Source organism: Pelodiscus sinensis, chromosome 16 (genome assembly GCF_049634645.1).
Source record: "Pelodiscus sinensis isolate JC-2024 chromosome 16, ASM4963464v1, whole genome shotgun sequence".
Taxonomy (NCBI): Eukaryota; Metazoa; Chordata; order Testudines; family Trionychidae; genus Pelodiscus; species Pelodiscus sinensis.
In genome coordinates, this window is record NC_134726.1 from 37639620 (window position 1) to 37657835 (window position 18216).

At 47.5% G+C, this 18216-nt stretch overlaps 1 protein-coding gene across 6 annotated transcripts in view; it reads right to left on the reverse strand.

The window, feature by feature from the left end:
- NOXO1 (NADPH oxidase organizer 1) overlaps positions 1-18216 on the reverse strand; it is a 38985-nt gene that overhangs the window by 12854 nt on the left and 7915 nt on the right. The window contains exons 1-3 of one of the 6 annotated variants that reach the window (XM_075899833.1): positions 13944-14410; positions 12715-13539; positions 387-522 (exon numbers count right to left, since the gene is read on the reverse strand). The exons of 2 other annotated variants lie outside the window; for them this stretch is intronic. In XM_075899833.1, coding sequence (XP_075755948.1) covers positions 387-428 — 42 coding nt within the window. In that variant the 5' untranslated portion in view covers positions 429-522; positions 12715-13539; positions 13944-14410. Of the gene's footprint in view, positions 1-386; positions 523-12714; positions 14411-18216 lie in introns of those variants that run through there. 3 more of the 6 variants (XM_025187832.2, XM_075899834.1, XM_025187834.2) reach the window with 3 other exon arrangements.

Consider the following 18216-nt stretch of genomic DNA (forward strand, 5'->3'; position numbering starts at 1 on the left):
GTTCCTCCCAGCAACCTGCAAGGAGCCTCCTGTAGCTACCCCAGAAAGAGGATGAACCATCCCGTCGGTATTTATTCAGCTTGCGTTAGATTCAGATCCAAGCTGTGCAATAAGCTGTCTGATTGTGGGGCTCCACAGAGAACCCTAGGACTGGAAGGGACCTCGCGAGGTCATCGAGTGCAGTCCCCTGCCCTCACGGCAGGACCCAGCACCGTGGCGCACACAAGAGCAGCTTGCTCCTGGCATTACTCTGCCCTGCTTCAAGCTCCCCAGAAAAGACCAGGCTCCCAGACCCGCAGCCTGGAGACACCCCAGAGGCAGGCTCCGCTTCCATGAGAGAACAGCGCGGACACCTCCTCCGGGCAAAGCCAGGGTGGGGCTCAGACCTGGAATGTGCTCACTAGGGCAGCTGAATTCCAGTCCAGCATCGCCTTCTGGGTCACACCTGGCCCTCTGCAGCTCTTGGGAGTTGTCGGTGCTCAGACAGGCCACATCAGCACCCGTAATGAAAAACCCAGCTGCCTAAGGAGAACAAAGGAACCGTTTTAGACTGTTGTGACTCCAGAGAGGAGCCCTTTTGAACAGCAAAGAAAAAGAAAGAAACAACCCTGGAGCTGACTAAAAGCGTATTGTTAACGAGGGCCAAGGGTAGGAAAGGGAACCTTTCCTGTAGGCTGGGAGGAGAGGTTTTGCCAGCATCTGGCAGAGAACGCTGGGAATGTATCTGATTTCCTCTAACTCCATCAGCTGTGGCAGGGAATAGTGAATTTCTCTGTGGCTGTCTGAATCCCACTCAAAGGTTTGCCGCCTTCAGAATGCACGTGTGTGTCTCCTGCCGTGCTGCTCACCACGGGAGCAGTTCCCCGTGCCCTCCAGGCACAGCTGGATTGCAGTGGTGGGGCTAGCCACTTAGCAACTCTTTATAAGGGCCTTGAGGATCCCTCCTTTCCCCTCCCCCTTCCTCCCCCCAGAAAGGACACTCAGTGCTGGGATGGGTTACCGTGTGTCAGCCACTCTGCTCCCCGATCTGGTGTTACTGGTCAAATCAGGCCAACACAGAATTCCCTGTGATAGCTGTTCTAGCATATAAACTGGTTTGTCCCCCACCAGCCTCTCGGCTAGGTGAAAGCACTGCAAGAAATTGCAGTCTGGGATGGCTAGGGGTGCCCCGTTCTAGGGATGTGATAGGGTGGGCAATAATTTTAGAAGGGGGGGCCACGTCTCACATTTTTTAAGTGGGGCTGCCCTGGATGGGGCAGGGCCTCAGGGAAAAGGGGCGGAGCCAGGACACTTCCGAGTTCCCCCATCCACAGACCCTGATTGGCCTGGGGGCAGGAAGAGTGCATGAACTCTTGGCCCCTCTCCCGGTGCCTAGAGAGAACCGCCAGCTGTTCCGAAGGGTGGGAGAAGACTTTGTGTGCTCCCCCTAGCCCCAGGGCCCGGGGACGTGGGGGTGCGAGAAGTCTCTTGCCGCCTATCCCTGCCCTGCAAGGGCACGCAGTGCTTACAGTGAACCGCCAGCTGGTCAGCACAGCCAGCAGTTCACTCTAAGCACTGTGCACCCTGGAAGGGGGAGGAGACTTCACGTGCTTCCCCCATCCTCAGGTCTTGATTGGCCTGGGGACGGAGGAGCGGCAGGGTGGCCATGAGCCAGATCAACCTACTTGGCGGGCCGGATCCAGCCCATAGAGGCTCTTTTGCCACCCCTGGTTTATCCAGTTACATGCAAGGCTACCCCCCCTCCCCCATAGAGTAGTGCAGGGGGGGGGAGTGGAGGGCAGGAGATACTCACAGGGAGCTGTTTTTTAAGCAGGCTTCCCAGGAGCACCAGCTCCTGGGGAACTGCCTGCCCCTCCCCACTGCACTCCTGCCTCTGATACAGAGGCAGCAGTGTGGGGAGGAGGGACGGGGTAGTGGGGAACAGGTGTCTCTGCGAGAGCTGGTGCTTGTGGGAAGCTGGCTTAAAAGCCGGCTCCCCGCATTCACCAGCTCCTGCAGAGCAGCCTCCTCCCACCCGCGTGTAAACGTGGAACCTCTGAACATTTCAGCAGCTACACATTTTAAAAAAAACACTTTTTAACATCTCTACCCAGTTCCCCCGGGCTCTCCCCTTATTCTCATTAACGTCTAGGTCCATGAGTTACCCTAGGAGCATTCTGAGGGATTCTATCATGACCTTAAGTTGCTATCAGGCACCTTGCAACATATTTTCCATTCGATTGCTGCATCGTTTCCAGAACATCAGTACTTAACACATCTCTTACTGTAAGCTTACACGGTACTGATACGGGTTATCTCAGTCAGCTAGTCACGACAACCTGCTTTAGGCCTGAGGCTTTCTATGACCAACCTGCGTATCTAAACCCTGCGTTACAGGCTCATCTTACTGATATAACTAGCACATTTTTACCAATACATGTTAGACCCCTCTAATACCCATATTCCTAAATTTAAATCTATCCATTAGATACTGATTATACTGGGATAACCACACCAGCAGATAACACGATTGCCTAATTCTCCAAGGTAACTAGCTACAATCCTTTCAGCATAACCGAGCGGGGAGAAGCACTTTGGTATCCATTCACTGAGAGGGCCCCTTGCGGTGCTTCTTGAACCTTTGGATCCTGGCTGCTGTGAAGCTAGCCAGCTCTAGAATAGTCTGAACCTCTGTGGCGGGGGGAGCTCCTTTATTAGAGAGGAAAGAGAATAATTAAGCACAAGGCCTCATTTGCCTCTTATGATTTTGTTTTTCTATTCGTTTCCCTCCTGATCATTTCTAGTGGAATCTCCACCCTTTCTTACATTAACCTACTCTCACGTTGTAACAAGTGGTGCATGTCACACAGAGAAAGGGACTGAAAGGAAAACTAGCAAACCAGGGCACACTGCTCCTTTGGAGGCAGAGGATCTGGGATTTTGCGGAGCAGTCAGTGTCCGGGGCTGGATGTCGCAGCGGACACCTTAAAAAGGGACTCAAAGACTGGGGTGCCCCTCTTGTTAACTTACAAGGCAAAAACAGAGCTGGTGTAGTCCAGAGACAGGTGCCTGAGTGGCAGGTGGTGCGAGGGACCTGACACCCCAACAAGTGTATCTCTTGCTGGATTCAGGGGGTAAGAATGTGACTTTCAGTCCTGGACACCACATGCACCATCCCAGTAACTACTAACACACCTTGATTTGCAGCTAACTAGGGCCTTTGCTCTAACTTCTGGGCTTGTTTTTTGTTAGTCAGGACAACACATCTCTAAATATTGATGTAAGCAACTCTATCGCTTACCTTTCATTTAGTCAGATTCTTATTTTTCATGTTAAAAATGATGAATGATGCTTTCCTTATTTACTAGAGGATTGTTTTTTTACATGAGAGTTGTGTCCTGCTCGGTTTGGATGGAAATTAATATTCCATTACAATGCAGCATTTGTAACTTTTTATTAAGCACAACTGCCAGAAAACTATAGGCTAAGTACATAAAAAAGTGTATTCACACATGAATGGCATTTAAAACTAACTGATTTAACAAACAAAAGGAAATATTATGAGTAATTAATTAATCAATGAATCAATCTGGTTGTTCTGGTCACCATGTCTTTCAAGATTTTAAAACTAGTAGATCTCACCCTCTCACACGTAAGAAAACAAGCTTTCCTGCTTCGTCAGCTCCTAATCAGTGTCTCAGCTATGAAAGAATTAGTCATAGAAGTAGTTGAATAAATTGAAGAAAATATATTCTCTGCCCCTGCAGAAGAAAATACTGCTGCCAAAAGCTGGTTTTGCACGTCAACGAACCCTTAGCCACTAACTTCCATTTGTTCAGCGGTCAGAATTTCCTTAAAGCATGAAAGCAAGCATGCTGCTAAACATTTTCTGTACAGAATTAAAAATCGGAACAAATGTAGAGAGACTGGCCCTTAAACAGGTTGTCAAGTTCAAATCTGAATGGGGTTATTGTTTCAAAAGAAAAGTCTATCTAAATTAAAAAATACAGACATCTGATCTTTTTAAATGATACATATTTATCCTCCCTGTCCACGGCACACTCAGCTCACCCTTTGGGAGAGGCTGTGAGAAAGAACCAACCATTTGCGACCAACGTGCTTCAAGCACATGTGGAAGGTGCTCAGGTGCAAAAGAGGAGGGTGGTATAAGAACTCACCTAAAATAGAGTAAATACATTCTCCCTGCCTCGGCTCTCATCTGATAAATGGTGGTACTGCCTGACCCTTCCCTGGAAGGGGTATGTGAGGGGTCAATAACATTTAAGTGCTGCGAGATTGTTGGATCAAAGTCACACTTCTCACTGAAATATTAGGGGAAGGAAATGAAAGATTCAAGAGGATGAGGGAGACATGTCTTCTAACCAGCCCCCTGAGAAGCTCCCACCTGAATGAGCTGCAAGTACATCATGATGGAAAGGTGACAACAGAGCTAACTCCTTTTATGTTTCCTGGATTCAGAAACCAAGTCCAGTGGGGATGGGAAATCAATGCACCTAGATGCTAAAACATATCTTAAGGGCTCCTGTTCAACAAGCAGCCTATTGCAACAGGCTCATCATCCCTTTGGGAGCAGCCCACGCATTTTACCAAGGGTTGTGCTTTCTCTGTCCATTTGTCAGAGGTTATGCAAGGGGCAGGGGACATATTTAGAAACACCATTTCCAGCTACGATAGTGACGAAAGTCGCCCTGTTGCAGAAGAAATTCCTCTACTTTGTTCTAAGGAAAGGAGGTCAAAGGCCACACTTCAAAGGGTTTGATAGGATGTCAGCGCAGGACATATTTTGTGTTGGAGCTGAGGACATGGAGACACAATGGTCAGCACAGCGCTCTCGGTCTCGAGGGCTCATGGCTGTAATTTCTAATGCAGCTTCGTGGGGAACCAAATAAGCTTTCACGATGCTTTTTGCTGTGGCTTCTTGTCTCTCCACCCCGGAAGGAGCTGCATTTCAGCAGTGCCACATGATACAGGTTTTCTGGAGCACCCTGGGATCCGTCAAGAGGGAAGGCAACAGGAGTGAGGTTTGAATGCTGCACATAGAATGATGATAGAGATGCAGCCGTGTTGGTGTAGCTGAAACAAAAGACAGAAGTATGTAGCACTTTAAAACTAACAAGATGGTTTATTAGGTGATGAGCTTTCGTGGGCCAGACCCACTTCGGGCAGGGATCCCATGTTGAATGAGACAGGGCCCTAAGATTCAGTGCATTCCTTTGCAAATTCTATTTGCAGTTGCATCAGTGTAAACAGCAACTCTGAATTCGTGCCATCATAACTCAAGTCTTATCTTCACGAGGGAGGAAGGTATGTTCTGACCTCACGTTCACTAACATTGGTAAAATCCTGCTGCGGACAAGGCAGTTGTAGTTTTCATCTGTAAGCTGGCCTAGCCTCCTCCCTGGGGTTCACCTTGACTTACTGGCACGTGAAATTACAAGCTATTCTGCCTTCGTTAGGATTTTACCTGGCATTTGCTGGCATATACACCCCCGTATTTCCTAGTGAAGAGAAGCCTTTTAGTTCCATTCACCCCTTCTGTAAAATGGAGAGGACAGTGCTTACCCACCCCCGGAGGGGCTGTGAGGATTCATTCATTAGTTTGTCTTGTACCTTGAAGTCCTTGGAGGGAAGGGTGCAGAGAAGTTCCAAGGATGGTGGTCCTTATTCGTGAATGTATTATACAGACCCTGCGATGGGGTAGATCAATGGTCTCAAGTTGCAGTGGGGGAGGTCTAGGTTGGAGATTAGGAAAAACCATTTCCCTAGGCGGGTGGGGAAGCGCTGGGATGGGTTCCCGAGGAAGGGGATGGAATCTCCATCCCCAGAGGTTTTAAGTCCCAGCTTCACAAAGCCCTGGCTGGGATGATTGGGTTGGGATCGGTTTGGCTTTGAGCAGGGGGCTGTCTTTCTCTTCCAACCCTGACCAGCTGTGATTCTATGATCGGTTCTCCTGTTAAATAAGTGATGTTTGAACCCAATTAAACTGCCCTTCCTCACGGGAAGTGCAGACACAAAACTTATAGTTTCAGATGTGTTCACTGTGTTAGGCTGTACTTTTAAAAACGAGTAGTCCTGTGGCACTTTAGAGACTAACAAAAATATATTAAAAAAAAAATATATAGTATCATGAGCTTTCATGGGCAAAACCCACTTCTTCAGATGAGCTGGAGTCAACTTTTATAGAAAACTTATATCAAACTTTTCCAAGCTGAACAGGTGTACATTGCTGATTAAGATTCAAGCCAGTTCTTACTTGGAGCCAAACTGGTTCCTCTTGCCCTAATTAGCGTATTCAAACTTTCCGATTAGCCTCCTGGCTTTATCGCAAAGGAGAAAAATGCTCATTAAACTCAGGGAGAGTTGCTTAAAGACGGGGAGATTCAGGAGGAAATATTTTGAGTAAAAGAACCTCCGGTTGCAACTTGCCCATCTGATTTTATAGAGCTGCTTTAAAGTCACGGGATTTGTGACAAACAGGCAGCAGGGCACAAATCATTACAAGCCAGGTCCCAAGCTGACTCGGGCGGCTCCACGCACAAATCATACTGGTTTAACAAAGTCAATTTAAAGTGCAGGGGTGCAGCTGGTGTGTCCTTTATCCGGAGGCAACAAAGTGGTGCTTGTGCCTCGGCTGGCCCGTGGACCTTTCTGAAAGGAGACGAATGGGTATGCTAGGCAAAAACGAGTTTGTGGGTTCACATGCAGCAGGGCCCATATTGGCACTGGGGTCAAGGTTGTGGCAGGTAGCCTCTTGTCAGCCAAGGACTCTGTTAAGTTAGGGGCTAACAAAGCCTTTTCCCCATAGAATAGACAGTGTCTTGTATAAAATATTTACAGAAATGTTACTATGTTAATTTTCCACCAATGATTCAGTGATTCCACCAATGTCAATATACAGGGTTTTTTCCCTCTGGTGCAATAACTTTGGCTGCATTTCCTTGCTGGCAATGACGCCAGAAAAATCTATAGGTCTCGTTAGCTCCTTTGTAGCCGATTCACTCGCTCTGCATCTATAGAACCGAGACGACCATGATCATTTCTGTGTAGGTGGGATTGTGTCATTCTAAAGCAAGGGTGGGGACCCTAAGGCCTGAGGGTTGGATGCAGCCCCTGGGTTGCCTGGATCTGGTCCCCGAGCATTTGGGGGCCTGCGCTGGCGCTCCAGCCTCTATACCGCCCCACTGCAGGGCTGGAGCACACAAAATCTACTAGCCTGGGCCCCCCAAGGCTCTGGTGTGGGAGGGCTGCCTTGGTGAGGAGGTTTTGGTTTTGTTTTTGTTTTTTCTCACTTGTCAGCAGCCCAAAAAAGGGTCCCCATCCCTGTTCAAAAGAATGCAATAGTTCCCTGCTGAAGACATGTATCCAATGATGAAAGCATTTTTAAAACCCTAGCAATCTTGGGGAGGATTTTCAAAAGTGCCTACCTGGCTGACTTAGGCTGGAAGGCAACAGGCCTTACACCCAAGTGCTTTTGAAAATGTGATCCTGTGTATTCTTTTGGGGTGCCATCTTTTCTGCTGGGGTAATAGTAGTATTACAGTAGGGTTCATGCCCTGTCTTGTAGCCTGTAGCCAGGCTCATTTGCTTTCTCATAACACCCTCCACCCAGGAGGTAAAGCGGGACAGCACTTCTCTTTGTTCTGGGTTTGTACAATGGAGTCCTGGGCTCCAGGACACCCTTAAGATTTATGGGGCCCTACACAGTACTAGTAAACTGGCACCTTTCCCCCTGATGACAGCCTGGGAGGAGGTGACAGTTTTTTAGTATCAGTGGGGTACAACCACACCTGCTCCAATCCCTCAGACAGAGACAAACCTACCAGATCTGTATCAAGCATTCTTAGAACTAAAAATATCCTCCTGGGGAAGTGAAGAAACCGACGGACGGAGCAAGATGAGTATCCAGAAACCTACCCCAGGACAGGTCCAACAAGGAAAATAACAGACCACCACTGGCTTTCACCTCCAGCCCCCAGCTCAAACCCCTCCAGTGCATCATTGACAATCTGCAGCCTGCCCTGGCAAGCAACTCCTCCCTCTCCCAGGCCTTGGGGGACAGGCCAGCCCTCGCCTACAGACAGCCCCCAACCTGCAGCAAATCCTCATCAGCAACCACACCCCTGCAACAAACCCCGTTGCCCACTCTAGCCACACATCTATTCAAGCGATCTAACCACACCAGCCATACACCATCAGGCGTCAGGGATGTGAATGGTTAACTGGTTAACCGATGGGAGCTGGAGCAACTCCCTGCCCGCCGCTGGACCTTGCCTGCGGCAATGGGGGGGAATGACACTCCAGCCTGGCCGTGACAGGTGGGGGGACCGCTCCAGCCCAGCCAGACTGGAGGGGGCCCCCCATCCACCTTTAATTGGTTAACCAGTTAAACATAATGTTAAACAGGATTTTGCATCCCTACCAGGGGCTCATCCTCCTGCACATCTACTAACGTGATCTGTGTCATCATATGCCAGCCATGCCCCTCTGCCATGTACCCTGACCAAACCAGTCTCTGCACCAAAGATAAATGGACACAAATCAGACACCAAGAAAGGTAACTCCTCCAAAACAGGAGAACAGATTTAAAAGCAGCTATCCTCTCACCAAAAATGCTTCAAAACCAGACTACAGAGAGCTGCAGGAGAGCTGCAAATCATTTGCAAATTTAACATGATCAAATTAGGACTAAAGAAGGACATAGAATGGTTCTCTCACTACAAAGGCAATTTCCCCTCTTTTGGAATTCACACCTTCCCATCAGCTGTTGGGAGTGAGCCAGCCCCACCCTGGCAGAACTGGCTGGCCCCACACGTGAGAGCAACTCCCTTCTTTTAATATGTTAGTGTGCATTAGATACATCTATTTCCCTGCCTCTGTGGTTTCCACTCCATGCATCTGACAAAGTGGCTCTGACACACAGAAGCTTATGCCCAAATAAACCTGTTTGTTTTTACAGTGTCACAAGACTCCTTTTGAATTTTATAATCTTCAGCAACACACTAATAAAAGAGTTTTAAAGCAAGTGTCGAGGTCCTGTCAACTCATACAGTCAATTCAGAAACTGACAGGACATACCTGGGGTGGGCAAATGCCTGTTAAATGGCTTCATTACCACGTGAATGGGTCTTTCCCAGGTTCCATGTTCTGCTAACGACTCTGGCCAGCTTTGTCACGTGCAAGTTAATTACTGTCTCTTCCAAGGAAGCAGAGCTGCAGACCAGGGGTAGGAAGAGCAGCTGGATGGACATTAAGACCTAGCAGGGCCCCACATTTCTGGGTACCCAATGCAGCTGCGTATCCTACATATGGGCAAGGACAGCTTTACCTGGGCCACAACTACAGCTCCTGGGGGTTGACACTGGCAGACTGGGTCATGTCAGGGTGTTTTCACATTAATGCACTTGTCCGTTATTAGAGTAGGATCAAAGCAATTCATGTTTAGGGTGTTTAAAAAGAACGGGATGCTCCATACATTGTTTTACGTACCCGTGTCCAGTCAGAACGTAATAGCAAACATGTACATTGTCAATACCCCGTCACTATGCAACACACCAGCCCTCCAAGCAGCTCTGTGGAATGCTAATGAAGGACAGGATCGGAAAAGGCGCTAATTCCAAAGCAAATGTCCACTGGGATGATGACATAAGGTCAGAGACTCACAGTGCCTTCCTCCCCCACCATCATCAAAGGAAAAGCCTAAGTAAGGAGAGAAACTGCCAGCTTGTCTTCTGCAAGCAGATCTAAGAATAGATCCAAAGAACGGTTTGGATTCTAACAGGCAAGTAAGTGCACCAGATGCAAAGCGGAGACCCCCAGGGATAATCTGGGTGCCGAGAAAGACTCTTGGGAATCTGACCGTTATTACATCACCGCAACCATTTGGAGTCGCAAATGGTGATTCATCTTCACATAGATTTTACCTACTTTAACCTCTCAATGACTCATTCTTTTTCTTAGCTAATAAACCGGGAGTTAGTTTTCTATTGAACTGGGGGCCAGCCTTGTCTTTGGTGTAAGATCGGGAGTACCAGTTGATCTGGGGGAAGTGACTGGTCTCTTGAGACTCGGAGCAACCAGAGGTGGTGTGATTTGGAATTTCAAGTGACTTTTTTCACTTTAGTCCAGCAAGGATGTCGGCTAGGGGGACTGTGCATGATTCCATAAGACTGGGATAGTGAGCCAGGGGTTCAAACAACTTACTAGGGAGGTAAAGATGAAGTCATTTAAATGGGTAACTGATAAACATGAGCTTATCGGTTACCCAAACGGTTACACGTGTCTTCCACTCCAGCTCCCAGGGAACCGGCTGCTGCCCCATGCTGCTGCCTCTAGTTCATCATCTGGTACAGAGGCTGCAGCATGGTGAAGCAGTCAACTCCCTGGGAATGGGGTGGAAGGTAGGAGCCAGTGCATGGCAGGAGCCAGCTTAAAAGCCAGCTCCCGGCATGCACCAGCTCCCAGGGAGCTGGCTGCCACTGGAGATGTAATAGTGTAGTCAATTAACTGATTAACTGATAAGCAAACACTTATAGGTTAGTGCTATAGACTATATGCATTTCCCCTCCTGCCCTCCTGCCAGTAAATTTTGTAGCAGGCTGGCCAGCAGTCCAGCTCAGTCCTAGCTTGCGCCAGGTATGGAACCTACCCCTGCTGCAGCTCTGCATTTAAAATGTATTAGGAGCCAGGCAGGCAGCCCGGCTCAATTCTGGCTCATGCCGGATCTGGGAGCTCAGCCCGTCCTGGACAGGGGCTGTTGCCCTCCCCAGTGCTGCTGCTTCTGTATCAGAGACAGCGGTGTGGGGTGGCAGCAGGCAGCCAGTCCGCAAGGAGAGCTGGTTTTTAAACTAGCTCCCTTCATAGACCAGCTCCCACCTGGCACCCTGCACTGCTGCCTCTGATACAGAGGCAGCAGCATGAAGTGGCAGGGGGTTCCTTGGTAGTGGAGCCGGAGTGCACTGGCTGCCACCCCCTCCCTGGGGGATTATCAAATAGTCGACTAACCAATAAGAATTCATGTGGTTAACCCACTCTTCAATTAACCGATATTTAACATCCCTAGCTGCCGCCCCGCATGCAACCGTGTAACTGCTGAAATTTTCAGCAAGGACATGGTTAGCCAATTACATGCATTTTAACATCGTTACTTGTTACTGGCTTGATGAAATAATGATAGAACATACCCCAACTGGGGGCGGAGGGGGCGGTTGCCCTTGTTTTTTGACAGTCTGTCCGAAGGTCGGCACTCACAGCTGTGAGTCACTCCAGACAGCGTGTGGCAACCAAGTCTTACAGATAATAATAGCAATTACTTAATGAAGTCTCACCACAGTCCTGAGCATTATTACTCCCCTTTTGCACAGATTAACAAGCAGGTAGGAAGAGAGAAGCCTGTTCAACAGGCCCTGTCTTTCAGATATAAATTAGATAAAAACAATTCAATGTTGGTAAGTCCCCTGCGTTTTATGGTTACAGGCCTTCATCAAACCCAGCTGCGGTAAATTAGAGGCTAGGGTAATAACAGAATGCGGGGAGGAGGGGGGGAAGAGGCAACAATTCAGAGATAGGAGCCATCTGATTATTGCCGCCAAGAAATATGCTCCCTACACTCTTTTTTCAAACAAAGAGCCCTCAGTTTGCAGTAATCTGCCTCCTGTCCCCAGTTATGGAGAGCTCCTGAGATCAAAGCCCTGAGACTGGAGGGGGTGGTGTATGAACTCATGTGCTAGGTGCATCCATTGGATGCTCACTCCCCTGCAGAGCTAGTTGAGAAACAAAGGCTAAAGCAACCCGAATTCCGCCCAGAATGCACTCGCCTCAAAGTCAAATCCGCAATGGGTTTATCTGGCTGCTTCTTTTACAGATTCCCAGGCTAGAAGGTGAAACAAAAGACAGAAGTATGTAGCACTTTAAAGACTAACGAGATGGTTTATTAGGTGATGAGCTTTCATGGGCAAGACCCACTTCCTCAGATCATCACCATGAAAGCTCATCACCTAATAAACCATCTTGTTAGTCTTTAAAGTGCTACATAGTTCTGTCTTTTGTTTCAGCTACACCAGACTAACATGGCTGCATCTCTAGCACTATTCCCCAGGCCAGAAGGGACTGTTGTGATTGTCTAGTCCAGTGTTTCCCAAATGGTGTTCCGGGGAACCCCGGGGTTCCGAGAAGTGAAAATAAGGGTTCCGCGAGAAAATTCCATTACAATAATATTATTTAAAAAATAATAATTAATATTAAGCATTTATGAATTTTATTGAAAACAATTTTCATTTGTGTCGATCTCATGACCTTGTTTAGCATTTGTTTATTATTATCCTTACTTATTTGTGGTCTACTTTTTCAGCTCCATATATAATACTGTTATTAGGGGTTCCACAAAATTCTTTTGAGTTTAAATGGGTTCCGTGGCCAAATAAAATTGGGAAACATTGGTCTAGTCCAAACCCCTGCATAACACAAGCCAGAGACCTGCCCCGAATTAATGCTTCGACCGATCTTTTAGGAAGCATCCAGTCTTGACTGAAAATCTGTCAGAATCCACCGCGACTATTGGTAAACTGTTCAATGATTAATGGCTGGGTTGTTAAAAGTTTGCCTATTATTTCCAGTCGGAATTTATCCAGCTTCAATCTCCAGGCCTTGGATCATGTTTAGACCTTTCTCTGCTAGATCGAAGAGCCCAGTATAGCTCTTCCCCATCTAAGTACTTACATACGGTAATCAAGTCATCCCTAATCTTCTGCGCTAAAGAGATGCACTCAAGGAGCTCGCTCACAAGGGCACATGTTCTAATTGTGTGACCCTTCGCTGATTCCTCTTCAATCTGTCAACTCCCTTCTTGAAGTGCGGGCACCAGACTTGGACACAGTATTTTAACAAGCGCCAAATACAAAGGTAAAATTACTTCTCTGCTCCTATTTGAGTTTCCCCTTTATACACCCAGGGATCACATGAATCCTTTTTTGGCTGCAGCGTTGCACCAGGAGCTTATGTTTAGCTAATTATCTGCACACTCCCAAATCTATTTCATAGTCGCTGCTCCCCAGGAGAAAGTCCCCCTTTCAGTAAATACAGCCTTCATTTGTTCTTCCTCAACAGACACATTTAGTTGTATTAAAGTGTGTACTCGCTTGCATGCAGGTTACCAAGGGTTGCTGATCACTGTGTCACTGACCGGTTGTCCTCACCATTATTAACCCTCTCCCCATTGTTGTGTCATTTGCAAACTTCATCGTCACGGGCTGTCCCAAAGTTCTGACCAGGGATTCGACACTTTGGCCAATCCAGAAGCCTTCTTTAATATTAAAAAGGGGAGGGCAATGAAAGAACTGGCTTCCTGGGAGAGAGATGATTTGCTTGTCTGGATGTTCAGATGCACTAGAGTGCAGGCGTATTTATACACCGACCAGAAGGAGGCCCCTGGAGTGGTACAAAGCTTTTGCTTCCTGAGTGGAGAATTTTCCTACATTTTCCTCTTCTTGTGCTCATCTCTCTAATTCAGCCCCTTTTGTTTTTAAAGCAGCCTGTGTCCCGCTCCTGTAAAAAAAGAAATCCAAGACCAGGAAGTAGAGAGGCAACCCTATTGGTTATTAACTATGCACTACTGAGATCACTTTGGCTTCTGGGCATGCCCTACCCTTTGTTTAACTACTGTAATACTGGACTGTAAAGCGTTCTGGGAAATTCCCCTCTGGGCACCCTTCTTCAAGTAAGCATAACACCTTACTCGCCAGAGCAAAAACTAAGCCTACTGATAAAACTCACCCGCATCACCCAAATTTTAACCAGGAAATATAGTAACAAGTATATTTCCTCATTGGTGTCAAATTACTGCACAAAACTGCGCTCACGTAAAGGGGAGATGGGGGAAGATTAGGGATGTAAAATCACAGATAAACAGTTAACCATTAAATGGTATGTTTAACTGGTAAAACACCTACCAGTTAACTGGGAAAATGGGGGCAGGTGGAGAGAAGGGAGCTACACTGGCTGCGCTGGAGCGCCCCTCTTTCTGACATAGCAGGCCAGAGCCACTGTGGGCAGGGGCTGCTCCAGCAGACCCCACCAGGCTGAAGCTGCCCCCTTCCTATGGTGGATGGGGGGGTTGCTTCAGCCCCCACTGATTAACTGTATGTAACCTGGAAGCATCACCAGGCAAGGTGATGCTCACTGGTTAACTGTTCACATTTCTAGTGAAGATTCCTTAAAAAAAAAAAAAAAATCAGGCCTAAAGCATATTAGGAATCCAGATCAGAGCCAACCAAACCTGACAGTTTAGAATGCTAGTCATAGAATCACAGAATTGGAAGGGACCTCAAGAGGTCATCAAGTCCCCAGTCCCCTGCCCTCACATCAGGACTAAGCATATGGTTGCCAGATGGTTTAATCCAAAATACTGCCCCTCCCCCCAAAAAAACCCAACCCACTGGGGGAAAAATTCTGTTGAGAAAAAAAAAAGGGGGGAGACCAAAGTTGTTGAGCAAAAATAAATAAATATAAAAATTAAAAAACAAGCCAGAAATGCCCCTATAAGAAACACTTTTGAGGTTTTTTGGCCTAAAAGGCTACCGGTGGTCATCCACCATCTTGCATCCCTGCTCCGGGCCGGACAGCTCCCCTGCGGAACCTGATGAGCACCCAGGATTTTTGCCTCCTGACTGGGGAAAAAAAAATCAGAAAATACCAGACATTTTAGGTGTCCAGTATTTTCTGATTTTTTTTTACTAGATAGGAGGCGAAAATACCGGACTGTCCGGATCAATACCAGACACCTGGCAACATTAACCAAACACCATCTAGATTGGGGGTATCCGACACGCTAGCCACTAGCCACATGTGTCTATTTGGCCGATTGAGTGTGGCTAGTTCGCTATAGCAGTAGCCAATGTAGTGGCTACTGCTTCAGAACTGGTTGGACACCACGGATCTAGATCATCCCTGATACATGCCTGTCTAACTTGTTCTTAACTATCTCCAGCAATGGAAATTCCACAACCTCCCCAGGCAATTTATTCCAGTGCTTAACTACCCTAATAGGTAGAAAGGTTTTCCTAAAGTCCAACCTAAACCTCCCTTACTGAAATTTAAGCCCATTGCTTCTTGTCCTGTCATCAGAGGTCAAGGAGAACAATTTTTCTCCTTCCTCCTTGTAACACCCTTTTAGGTACTTGGAAAACTGCTATAAGCTCGCCTCTCAGTCTGCTCTTTTCCAAATGAAACAAACCCAATTTTTTCAGTTTTCCCTCATAAGTTATGTTTTCTAAACCTTTCATCATTTTTGTTGCTCTTCTCTGGACCCTCTCCAATTTCTCCAGATCTTTCTTGAAATGTGGTGCCCAGAACTGGACTCAATACTCCAACTGAGCACAGAGCAGAACGGAAGAATGACTTCTCATGTCTCACTCACGACACTCCAGTTAATGCATCCCAGAATCATGTCTGCGGTTTTTGTAACAGTGTCACACTGTTGACTCGTGTTTACCTTGCAGTCCACTATGACCCCTAAATTCCTTTCTGCAGTATTCCTTCCCAGACAGTCACTTTCCATTCTGTATGTGACACACTGGACTGTTCAAAGAAGAGATACTAAACCTTTCTGAGGTTGGCCCATTGCCTCCGGGAAATGTTACTTTGCATGGTGCTAGATATGTAGGATAACACTCTCCCAGTGAACTTTATGTAGTACAGCAGCTTTCAGACAAACTGCCCCTCCCAAAATACTCTGCAGATTTCATAATGCAACAGAACCCTAGCACAGAAGGAACTTAGAAGGTTGGAGATGGGGGTGGGGAAAGAGATATTTGCAGTAGAGATGAGCTGGAAGGACAAGATGGAGGAGTACAGGAAGGCTGTTTCCAGGTGGTGAGGGAGGCAGAGGAGAAGGCTCTCATGCCAGGGGAAATAAAGGAGGCATGTGCTAGATGAGTAGAAGAGGGAGAGAAAAAAGAAGCCAAGACCCAACCCAGAATGCTGCTATGTACCCTCCTGAGGTGACATCCTCCGGGACAAGCTCTCATGCAAGACACAGAGGCTGCAGCAATTGGCGCTGTGGAGATCATCAATAAATGAAACTCCAAGAAGGATTAAAAATGAGGAGGGCCATTCTCAGAGGACTCCATAGGGACTATCGTGCAGGCGAGGCAGGGACCCAAGTCAGATCAGAGCTTCTGTCCAGAGACGAGGGACCTGCAAGCAACAGGCGACATTCCTCATCTCCGGATTCAGGCCTCCGTTCCCCAAGTGGGACGAAGTCCATTTCTCAGGGCATTACACACCCATCCTGGCAAGGGTCAAAGACACAGACTGCCCACCAGTGGCTGACTTTGGAAGTACACTGCTCATGATTGAAACCGGCTTCACCATTTGAAATCGCTCCCACCGACCAAGGGCTGGATGATCCTATCTGTGAGTCCTTACATTGGCTTCATTGGGCTTTGGATCACCCAAGAGAGGGTGAATGGATCTGTCCTACCTGGCTTGTATTAAGAGGCTCTGCAGATAGGCTTTGATTCTTCACCTGGCGTTTACAGTTGTTTCAGCTCTCTTGGATTGGGAAGAATGGGGATATTGCTCACCAAAGAGAACAGGTTTTGTAAAATTCCCTGTGGTGCATGATCAAAAACTCCTGGGCTACGTTTACACTGGCCCCTTTTCCGAAAGGGGCATGCTAATTTTAAACTTCAGAATAGGGAAATCCGCGGGGGATTTAAATATCCCCCACGGGATTTAAATAAAGATGTCCGCCGCTTTTTTCCGGCTTGTAGATAAGCCGGAAAAAAGCGTCTAGACTGGCCCGATCCTCCGGAATAAAGCCCTATTCCGGAGGATCTCTTATTCCTACTTCAAAGGAATAAGAGATCCTCCGGAATAGGGCTTTATTCTGGAGGATTGGGCCAGTCTAGACGCTTTTTTCCGGCTTATCTACAAGCCGGAAAAAAGCGGCGGACATCTTTATTTAAATCCCCCGCGGATTTCCCTATTCTGAAGTTTAAAATTAGCATGCCCCTTTCGGAAAAGGGGCCAGTGTAGACGTAGCCCTGGAGATTAGGAGAATGTTCCTACACTCAATCTAACTAATGTGTCTATCCAACTCCCACACACTCTAGCGCTGGGATCACCACACACACTAACTGGTCCTGTCTTGTATTAAAGGTTTTTCTATTGTCCAGTTTCGCTGTGTCCTCTTCTAGCTGATGTCAGGGAGTTCAGTCCAGTGATGAGATACCAAGATCGAATAGTTCTATAGCACAGTGTGGTAGCTTTAGTATTTCTGTAGGACTAGGTAAAAGTTTTCTGCAGGGAAACCAAGCGTAGATCTGTTCACCAAGAGGGAAGAGTGTAGTTAGTGGTTAGAGGAAGGGACTGTAGGTCAGGACATCTGGGTTCTCCACTGCTTACTCACAGTGAGGGCTGCAGTTAGTCAGGAGGGGCCAGGATTTAGTGATGACGTGTCCCCAGAGGTCTCTGGCTCCGCTGATGATAAGTAGTGTGTGTGCTCAGTGATGTGGGCCATGTCGACCTGTACACTCAGTCTCCACAGCAGATCCCAAGAGAGCCCCCAAAGACCACAAATCAGATAGGGATCGAAGGTGCCCAACCAGGTTCATTGTTAAGTGAAGTACAGTCAGAGTTGTCAGTAGACTCTACTGAACCACTACGCATATGCAACCCGTAACAATGGAATGACTCAATCAACAGAAAATTTCCACTGCCCCCTAGGTCATCCAAAGACTGTCCCCCCAAGACACCACTTTCTATACAGGTACTAACAACCTACGCATCACTGCTGACATGTCAGGTTGCCACCCTCTGACATTGTCAGGTTACCACCCTCTGATGCTGCTTAGATACCACCCATCACCCTATACCTCGTGGTTACCATCTCTATCCATCATGCTGTCATTTTAGACCCTTTCCTGGACCTGGGTCTATATCTGTGGGGAGTGGGTACCAAGGTCTTTTTTAATGAGCTGGCTGTACCATGTGCTTTCAATTTATGACCAGTACCAGTGACTGTTCTACACCAGGGCCTAATACTAATTAGCATTTTGCATTCTGAGCTCTGTTCATGCCAAGTTCTGCGAGCAGAGGCCTGTCTCTTGCTCACGGCTTAGCTCTGCTTGGTGTTAACCCTGTTTTGTCCATTGTTAGCTAGGCCTCACACCAGGCCTGTGCTTCATAGGCTTATGTTTTAGGCCTTCATCTTACTACAAC